At 45.1% G+C, this 10,419-nt stretch overlaps 1 protein-coding gene across 2 annotated transcripts in view; it reads right to left on the bottom strand.

Annotated features, from left to right (window-relative positions):
• KCND2 (potassium voltage-gated channel subfamily D member 2) overlaps positions 1 to 9,112 on the bottom strand; it is a 286,358-nt gene extending 277,246 nt beyond the window's left edge. The window contains exons 1-2 of one of the 2 annotated variants that reach the window (XM_037390172.1): positions 8,772 to 9,112; positions 6,393 to 7,566 (exon numbers count right to left, since the gene is read on the bottom strand). In XM_037390172.1, coding sequence (XP_037246069.1) covers positions 6,393 to 7,507 — 1,115 coding nt within the window. In that variant the 5' untranslated portion in view covers positions 7,508 to 7,566; positions 8,772 to 9,112. Of the gene's footprint in view, positions 1 to 6,392; positions 8,267 to 8,771 lie in introns of those variants that run through there. The other variant, XM_037390173.1, reaches the window with a different exon arrangement.
• Between the last annotated feature and the right edge of the window lie 1,307 nt (positions 9,113 to 10,419).

Genomic DNA, 10,419 nt, shown 5'->3' on the forward strand with positions numbered 1-10,419 from the left:
TTTTCTACAGAACACTTTCATCTGTTGCAAAACAGGTGATCTAGTCAAAAGCACTATTTTATATTTCATCTCCATTCACATTTATTTCAGTACACATGGAAATAAAGCAAAATTATTTGTGTACTTTGCTGAAAAGGGATTTTTTTTTTTTTTGGTCAAAACAAAACCCACAACATTTTATTTAACAATGGGATTACAAAATATTACCAGAGACACAGGAAGATCAAAAGCATATGCTTCAGAAAAAAATACTTAAGAAATGGTAGAATATAGCCTACTAATTGTGACTGGGGTTGAAGTCCACACATGGTAACTATTATTGTTTCGGGAAATGTAGAATAGAGCTATCATTTCTAAGCACTGTCTATGAATTTTAAAACCTTTCCTCCACTGCACAAGCAATTCAGGAAAAGATGTTTTAAAGACTGTGTCTTGCACAAAAATATGTGCTCCCATTTATTGCCCAGTACAGAAATATACAGAATCTTTTCCATCACTCTGTCAGGTAACTGATGAAACTTGATAAGGCTGAATCTAAACTTTATTTCTATATTTCTAATTTATATTCCATCTTTTGAACAGTCTATCCACTTAACTCCTGCTGAACCAGATCCTTCTCTCATCAGCTTGCCACAATGCAAATTATGAACTGCTGCCAGTGGAATATAATGGCATAAAAATCAAGTAATTGGAGTAGTTCATTATAGACTTTCTTTCAAAAGTCTGAGAAGTAAATTGTCACCCTGAAGTTGCAAGATGTTCTCAACTTATTTTGGATAATCATTTTATTTTTGCAGCATTTATAAGTTCTCATGTTCAGAAATACAGTTTCCATTTCCAGATTTTATTGCACAGTCGAACTATTTCTAATACTGTATTCATAGATTTATATATCTTTCGTATTGCGTTTTTTCTTCTTAGAGGCATAATGATGTGAGTCAAGTATGGATTGTCATGACTCAGTTTGAACTTCTTGGGTTCGATCATAAGGATTTTACTAAAATAACAATATTCTCTGACAATTACTTTAATGATAGGCCATAATTCATAGATCAGACACCAGTCATAATTACTCTCTATGTCAATTTGTTCTGCTGTATTGTCAGCGTATTTCTTTGCTAGATCCCGGCCCACATCAATCTCATTGTTCTTATTCTTGACTCACAACAACAAGGAAACAAAATTCCATCTGCTTCCACCAAAGAAGCAAAATAAATTGGATTCTGAGCAGAGAGATCTTTTTATTAGGCATCACCTCCCCTCCATGCTTTTCATAAGTGAAGTAGGGAAATTCATGCTCAAGAAAAATGAGTGAAGTAAGCAAACTGCCGTTCCTCTAAGAGATCTTCAGGATAATTTTTTCTTGACGAGGAAAGCTGACCCCAAGTGCAACTAAATAAGAATATATTGACTCCTGTTCTCTGTAAAGCCAACAACCCAATACAGTTTGAGCAATCTTTATATTAAAGAACAATTTTTTTTTTTCCCCCCATCAAAATGACCCTTACTTTTTGTATTTCAAATTCTCCCTGGAGCCCTTTTTGAATATCTAGTAATGTGCTTTGAAGGTGATTACACTACGCTTTGTCCCTCCTCTGTTATATCGTGTTCTAACTAATCAGGCTAAATGTCTCTGCTGTGAAGAGAAAATAGATTGAGACATCAAACACATCTGTAAAATACAAAATTCACTAGGTTGTATAGAAGGATACAAAAATAGAAAAAAAACTATTTGAAACTGGGTTGAAAATATCAAACACAAAATTAATGAATAAGCCAATATGCAGGTAAAAGACAGAAAAAATAATTCAACTTTGCTAATCTTTACCTTTGTAATATTAATCATAAAAGTATTTCCAAAGTTATAATTAAATGGTTCAGAAAACATTTATAATTTTGTACTCTCTTGTCAGATTTTATTGAATTCAGTTTTTTTACTACAAGTTCTGAAGAGATGGATGTTTTCAAACTAGCACGCAGAGACCACAAGAGACTAAAGGCTCTCACAATGGTCAGAAAACAAAACCAAGATAATGTGTGTGACATTTGGGAAAAAAGTGATGCTGTGGAAACTTTATGATGCTCATAAGGAAAAAAAATCTATCAAACAAAGGTCAGAAAAAAAAACCCTGCTACGAGGAAAGTTCAGGGCAAATGAATAATAATGATGATGACGAATGAAAGATTTGATCTAATGGTGAAGTATGAATGAGGAATCTGGAACAAAGAAGCAGAAAAAATAAAGCCAGGAAGAAAAAAGAAGGAAAGGTACCAAACCAGCAAATCCCCAAACAGGAAGGGAATGGAAAGTGGTAGTTTGAAAGAAAAGTGAAGAAAATAAATAGATGGAATATACCCATAGGGATGCATTAAGAATGGAAAAGGAGTGAAGGTGGGAGAGAATAGATTCTGCAGGAAAATTGCATCTGTCACCCTATTTCCCTGTTCATTGTTTGAGGGTTTCTGTTGTCAAATCCAGTCACCTATTTAATTATAAAGTCTTCAGGGAATTTGATATGTCTTAGATGGGATTCCTCAAGCATTATGGACTATATTGACAAATAATGAAAATTAATAGTTGCTTTATCTTTTCTGGAAGACACACCTCTAGTTTGTACAGTCAAAGCAAATAAATGAATAGTCTTGTGTTTAAGCTTCCCTTCATGAAGTATTGTGCTCAGCTACAAAAGTATTTCATGACTTAACAAAGCTACCCAATGCAAAGCCTATAAATAGAACTTTAATATAGCACTGAGATTGCTTTAGAACTACTCACAGAAGAGCACTGTGTTCCTTATTTAAAGTATAGTGTCTTTATAAAACAAACTACACTATCGGTCTGTCTGATTTGGGAACAAGCATTACCCTTACACCATCAAAACCTTACCTGCTCATTTGCTGGCTACTGACAGGGCAGAAGGAAAGTTATTAGATATCATATTATGAGGTGGCAGCAGAAAGTGACATGACTGGGTCGTTATGGGTACAGATGTTCACAAGCCCCCATGTAAGTCTGCTAGTCCTAATTCAATAGACCTGACTTTTTTTCTCTGCCTGTTTCTTGACCTTTAAGCCCCTAACTTCTATGTTTTTCATTGTTATCTTGAACCTCCACAAACTGCTTTGTGACCTCTTCAAATTTTATTCTCTTGTTCCTTCTTGTCCCTTGCCCCTACTTTACTTCTGCTTTTCCTACAAGTAACATTGATAAAACACTGATTTAATAATTCAAATCAGCTCAGTTTCTGGCAGAGTGCATGCTGCTATTCTAGAGTCATTGTCCTGTCTCCTCTCTCTCTCTCCCCCAGCCTTTACCTCTTTCTCACTCTCTCTCTTCTGTTCCTCCTTTCTTCCTTTTCTTTCATTTCTTTCATATAACACCTCTATGTACAACTATGTACTACTTGAGTTGAGCAGTCAAGAACAGTTAATAGCTGGAATATCCTTGGAGGCTAAAATGTAGTAATATTTGAAGTCACTGGCACTCTGCAGAGGAAAACGTAATCTATGTTTTTTAAAGACACTTTAATTGCTCAGCAATCATGCAGAACTGAGAAATATAGCTCTGCTTCCAAGATAGTAACTCCCCAAATTGCAAAGGTCGCTTACTCAATACCCTTGCTATCTAGCAAAATGTGAGAATGACACCAAGACTCAAACTCTCAACTTTATGTCAATTTATTATTCTGTATTAGCTTTCATGTATTTTTGTAATATTTCACATAACCTCCTGTGTGCTATCATTAAAAACAGCAAGACTTCATCTAGCTTTGTTGCTAAAAGAAACAAGTTGTTCATATAACATCCGTTTATATAGCCCTAATTTAGCTAAAACTAAAATTAAAAATGAATGGTAGTTCTGTATTAGTAAACAGCTGAGTTGCTTTAGCACAGAGAAAAGGTGGCAGTACTAATTACAATTAGCTTTCTGTAATTCCCTTCCTGCTTTTCCTTGTAATTCCCCTCTCTTTTTGTGTAATTATTCCACCAACTAAAAAGAGTTCAAAGCTTTTATTATGTTAATTCTATTTAAATTATTCATATATAGTTAACATTTTAAAATAATCTTTATGTGGTTATCATGGTGTTATTAAAAGGACATTATCTAGCTAATGAATTGATTAAAGATTTCCCAGAAATATGTGAGGTCTTTCATATCTGAACTTATAATCATATTTGAACTTCTGAGGGTGAAACTTTGGATGCCTGTACAACCTGCTCAAAACTTTCTCTGTGCAAACTACCTTGAAAAAGGAGTCAAACATGAATGTGTGCTTTTTAACCCTTTTTCTTCCCCTCGAGACCTAAATATTGTATGGCTGTGTACTTGAAAACAGGTTCTTAGGCTCTATTCAAATAAATATTTAATTATGTTCAAATTTCATCAGTACTTTTGGAGATTTTACTCAGAATAATACCTCAAAACCTGGAGCTAATACGCCTTTTGTTGTTGTTGTTGTTGTTTTGTGAAAGAAACAACAAGTCATATCAACGGATCACATGGGTGATACCATACCCGTGTCATAATAAATTGCAAACCGGCCATAAAACTGGAAACAAAATTCTGTTCAGTACCATGGACAGGTGCTGCCCAAACTGTCCATAACGGCAAAAACAACTTGCGCCAAGATCACCTGTCTTTACAAAAACCACAGACCAGCTCCTGCTCTTTTAGGTTAAGATTATACATTATAAACGTTGGAAAGTTCTTAAGACCTAATTTGTTGAAATCGCCACAGTTCTAATTAAAAATGTATGGCAAAAAGTATCCGCATCAGAAAATACAGGACTATGGAATTAGTTAGCATGTATATAACTTGTTCCTTCTGCTAACTTGTCCCTTCAGTTTGCCACTACCAGAAGAAAATGAAAACCAAAAAAACCACCCAGGAACCTAAAAAGCAGATTAAAATCCCCAAAGCTCTTGTCACTCCTTTTTAGCATAACTTGCTCTTACAAGTATTATAAAATATTTACAGTGCGCTATATTTATCTTCATTTGTTATAGCATGCTGAAGATAAAAGCCCTGTATAAAAAATGGTGGCATAAAACAGTCTCTTTCTCTTTTAATGTTTTGAATGTGTTTTTCACAACTAAATTACAATTGCACATAATAAACCAACTTTTTCATAATAGTTTAACAGCACACTTTCATTTTGCTAAATTTAAAAGTTATGCATATTTCATAAATCTCAACAGTCCCAACAAAGTGTGGCAAGATGTTTGACTAATAAAATGATGGGCTTTGTCTTCAAGAAAGTGAAAAGTTTATCTTCTAACATCTGTAATTATTAAATAACTAGACAGTTTCTAAGGAATCGTCAAATTTTCAGTTTCGTAGCTGATACTCTACAGCTCAAAATTAGTAATGGGGGAAAAAAATGTCTTCTCAAATTAGTCAACCTTTTAAATCACTTTTGCAATTACAGGCAAATGCATTTTACAACTCGGTGCACAGAGTCAGCTGACACAACAGGACTCTGGCATCAGAGACCATATAAAATAATACTATAACGCATCATTCCACTAAACTGTATTGGAGTCTAATGTCAACAATGGCATTTTTAAACTCCTCATTCTCTGGAAGAATTTATATTGACATTAGAGTTACGTTTTAAGACATATGCTTGATGTATCATGTGTCTCACACTTCCTCAGACCATTTTCCAGAGTCTGTCACCAGTCAGTGTGGCTTGCCCCTTGTCATTTAGAAGTTACAGGTCCATGGAAATCAAAGGAAATTTATCCAGTGTCTTAAATAACATCAGGAATAATGTTTGTGAAGATTAAGGTATCTATACCTCTTTCACTTTAATGAAAACAAATCACTTTATAATACCAAAGTCAATATCCAAGTCTACATCAATACATCACTTCACACAAAAAGGCAGATCCACACACTTTTATGCATGATCAAATTAAAAGATCGCACTTGGGTTCCCCTTATAATTATCATTACTTTAGCAACACTGTAGTAAGTCCTGTCAGCAAACACATTACTCTATGAAAAATCCAGCGATAACTCAGAGATATTCATAAAATATTCAAATTTCACTATCCAAAACAAAAAAAAAAATTAGAGAAAATTCTAAGGAACCCAAACAGTTTCAAAATTGTTTTTCTTTGTTTTGTTCTTTGCTTTTTCAGTTTATCTGCAGTTTTGGGGTTTGGTTTATATTAACTGCAGCAACACTTTTTAACTCACTTGCACGTGTAAAACATTCAGAAAGAATGTTCTTTCTGACAAAGAAAGTCACATCGCTAAAGTTCTGTAACAAAAATTGACCCTTGCATTTTTTTCTTTCAACATTTTTTTTAAATGGAGTGTTTCCCGTTTGTGCCAATACACTTGTTGAAATGTTGGCTGTAACCAAACACCAGCTGCACTTACCCCAGTGTTGTCATGGTGACAATGGTGTACCAGAAGGCTGCAGGGATGCTGGTGAATTTGCTGGCTGATGAACCTTTCTCTGCATAGTACATGACTGTGGCAAAGATGATGATGGCCATAGTGAGTGAGAAGAGAAGGAAGCCTAACTCCGAGGCACAACTTTTCAGAGTATAGCCCAGGATGCGCAGCCCCTGTGAGTGGCGGGAAAACTTAAAGATCCTGAAGACACGAAAGACTCGTAGTGTCACAAAAGCCCCACTGACATCCTCATTATCTGTCATCACCAGGCCAATGTAATACGGCATGATGGCGACCACATCAATGATACTCATGACACTGCGCACGAATTTGTAGCGACTAGGGGCCGCCAGCAGACGCAGGAGATACTCAACTGTGAAGATCATGACACAGGCGGTATCCAGACAGAAGAAAGCCACGGCATAGCGCTCTCCACAGGGCAGCTCTTTGATGCGACCCGGGCTTACCCCGCAGGGCACTGTCTCCACCACATTGGCAATAACAGAGACGGCAATGAAGAAACCAGTGACATAATAGAAGACCAGAGCCAGCGTACTGGTGTGTGGGTTTTCAAAGGCCCGCCACATCCTCTGCCGAGCTGTCATTGAGGGCAGGGAGCTCTCAGCTGCATGATCCTGATCAGCATCGTCCTGCAGGCGCTCGGCATTCTCACGCCGGCGATCCTTGTACTCCTCATAACAGCAGTCGCCAATGATCTCGGGGATGATGCCAAAGAAGGCCAGCTCCTCATCGTAAGCTGAGATGCACTCCTGGCGGGGATAATGAAGCTTCCCTGTACGGTAGAAGTTGAGAATGTGGCGGAAAATGTCAGGGTCCCGATCAAAAAAGTACTGCTGTGTCTCAGGGTGGTAAAAGAAGTCCCGCTCTGAACTGCCCAACAGAGTGTCAGGGTAGCGCTCCAAGGTGTCCAGCCACGTCTGGAACTGGATGCCACTCACATTCAGCACAATCAGAGAGTCCTGGCTTCGCTTCCTCTCCTGCCGCGGAGCAGCTGGCATGGGACCTGTGGCCACTGGCATCCATCCTATGGCTGCTGCCCTGGCAAAGGGTAGCCATGCTGCTACTCCTGCTGCCATGGTCCCAGACACCTACTACAGCTAAGGGAGTCAATCTAGAGACAGTTCTGGTCCATCCACTAAAACAGAGAGTGAAAATAAAAATACAAATGCTCACACATTTTCCAGGCAACAGAATTTCTGAACATTGTTGTGATTTTCAGTATTAACAGAAAATCTTTTTGCTTCCTTTTTTGCTACCCCCACTCCCTTTTTCACCAGAATACCCTTTCCAGGGGCTAGTTCACCAGTTAGGCCAATAAATCTGGGCACTTGGAAATCAACGTATTCAGAGCAGCTACTCCAGCAGCCAGATCCTTTGGATACAAGGTCCACGCGAGGCCCCCGGATGGAAGCAGCGGTCCACAAAGGACTGACCCCGGGAGCCGGCTAGTAGCTCTGGTGCAGCGGTGCAGCCACCTGGAAGGGTATCTTCTTCCACACGCGATGCAGCCGGTCCCCCCGCCCCTCCTCCGCTCCGCTCCGCTCCGCTCCGCTCCGCTCCCCGCCCGTCGCCGGAGCCGGGCCGCGGCCGCCAGCGGAGCCCTTCCCGGGCGGGCTGCAGCGGGGCCGCCCGCCGCCGCCTCCCGCTCGCCGTGGCGGGGCGGAGGGGTGGGCCGGGCCGGTCGCCCCCCCTTCCCCAGCCGCAGCCCTGGAGCAGCGGCGGGACGAATCCGCTCCCTGACCTTGATCGCCGCCCCGGGGACTCGTCCAGAGCCCGGCTCAGGGCCGGGGGAGCCGGCGGGGCAGGGGGAGGAGCTCCGGGCGGCAGCATTAAACTTTAAGGCAAGTTTTCCGCGTAGGAAACGCGTTGAAGGGCAGAGGGGCGCCGGGGAAGGGGCGCCGGGAGGGGGAAGCGCCCCCGAGGACGGGGGCGGGCGGACGGGAACCTCCCCGGGACGGGGCGTCGGGGCGCGGGCAGGGGCCGATCCCGGGCGAGGAGAGCGGGGCCGCGCTGAGCCGCGGGGGCTGTGGCGGGGGTCGGCGCGGGGGCCCCGAAGCAGCCGCAGAAGGTGGGATGGATGCGGGGCAGGGCAGCCTGGGGAGGCGCCGAGCGGGTGGCGGAGGGCGAAGCCAGGGGAGCCTGGCGGCGGGGCGGGAGCGGGGCAGGGGCTCCTCGGCGGCGGGGGAGGCCAGGGCGGGCGGGGGGCAGGGGCGCGGGGCTCCGTAGCGGCTCGGCGGTGGATCAGCCCCCCCCCCCCCTTTCCCCGTCCCCTTCGTGTCGCCCCTTCCCCGCGGCTCTGCTCTCGCATCCCTCCGGACGTGCCCAGCCTGCGGCACCTACCTGTGAAAGTCTGGCGAGAGCGCTCAGTTGCATAGAGACTTTTGGAAATGCGGGCTCTGCCGCTAGATCTCCGCGCCCCGCCGGGAACGGCGGGGAAGTAGTTGTTCCTGAGAAAGCTTGATCGCATCCAAAGGGACATCGATAATAAGGCTTTCCCCCACCCCCACCCCCCTCCGCCACCGCCGAGCGCCAAGCAACAAGTTCAAGGGGTGGGTGGGGGGAAAAAACCAACGTAATCGCGCCTGGCAACTCGGCGGAGCACGTCCTTGCGGGGCGCGGATCCTGCGGCGCGGGGCTGCCGTCAGGCGCGGCTGCGGCTGCGGCCGCTGCCCCTGCCCCTGCCGCGGGGGTGCCGCGGGCTGCGGGCGGCGGCGGCGCCGAGGCCCAGGCGCGGCCGGGGGCGGGGGGGGCTTCCCGCTGCCTCCCCCGCGGCGGGCGGGCCATGCCACCCTGCCGCGCCGCCGCCGCCCGCGGGGTAGGGGCGCAGGGGCGGGCGGCGGCGGAGCGGGGCGGGGGGGGAGCGCGGAGGGCATCGCTCCGCGGGCGGAACAAAGGGGCGGCGAGCGGGGAGCGCCTCTGTGTGCGTGTGTGTGTATGTGTGTGTGTCGGTGTGTGCGCTCCCCTGTGTGTGTGTATGTGTGTGTGTCTGTGTGTGTGTGTGTGTCTGCGCGGCCGGGATCGCGCGGTCCAACGCCTCCGCCGGCAGCGCCGCACCGACCCTGTGGAGTTCGCGGTGTTCCGGGTGGGGATCGGGTGGCGGTGGCGGCTTAGGTGAGGTGTCCAGGGGATTTCTCGGGGGCGCTATCTCCTTTCAAGGGAAGGGGAACGATGTACTGAGAGAAGGGGGGGGGGGGGGGGGGTATGAAATGCCTGGGAGCGAAGTGCGGCGATGCTCCTCGCAGCCCGCCCCGAGCCACTCCGGAGCTCTCGCTGCGATATCCAAATGGCTCTTACCAGCTTTGGGAGAGGCGAGAGCTGGGACGGGTATGGGAGCCTTTTCCTCCTCTGCTTTCCGCTCCCGTGCAAAGCCGCCCCGTTCCCCGTCGCTAGATGGCGTGTGGGTGACGGGAAGCGCTGCCCGCCCGGGTGCCGCTGCGGGGCCGCTCGCACCGGGCCTCACCGGGGCCCCGCCGCCGCCTCCGGCCGCAGACCAGCCCCTGGCACCGCGGCATCTGCGGGGGGAAACGGGCACGTCATTCCTCCAGCTATGCGTGCCGCGCTGGTAGCTCCCATAAATGCAAGGAACTATCTGTATTTTTCTAATTAAGGTTCTGAAAACACGCGGTGGCTTCTTCACGGTGCTGGCACCAAGATGCCAGAAGGCACTCCTCCTCCTCCTCATTTACACCTGCTCCGGTTTATCAGTAGGAGGCTTCCAAAGGAACTGTAAAGTTAATAGGTTCCTTTATACCTGAAGATCTTCTGACCAAACCTCCCACTCCCATAACCTATTTTATGCATACGCCAAAGAAACCCGAAACGAAAATTAACCGAACCTGGAGGGATAACTCCCTTCTATATTTTAGTAACATGGTCATTTTCGATATATGTTAGCTTCTCTTTAAGTTCCCATGAAAACGATGAACGCTATCAGTAGTGTAGTCTCCAAGCTGTTCCTATGAGAAGTACTTGAAAGCACGGAGAGAAA

Source organism: Falco rusticolus, chromosome 5 (genome assembly GCF_015220075.1).
Source record: "Falco rusticolus isolate bFalRus1 chromosome 5, bFalRus1.pri, whole genome shotgun sequence".
NCBI lineage: Eukaryota > Metazoa > Chordata > Aves > Falconiformes > Falconidae > Falco > Falco rusticolus.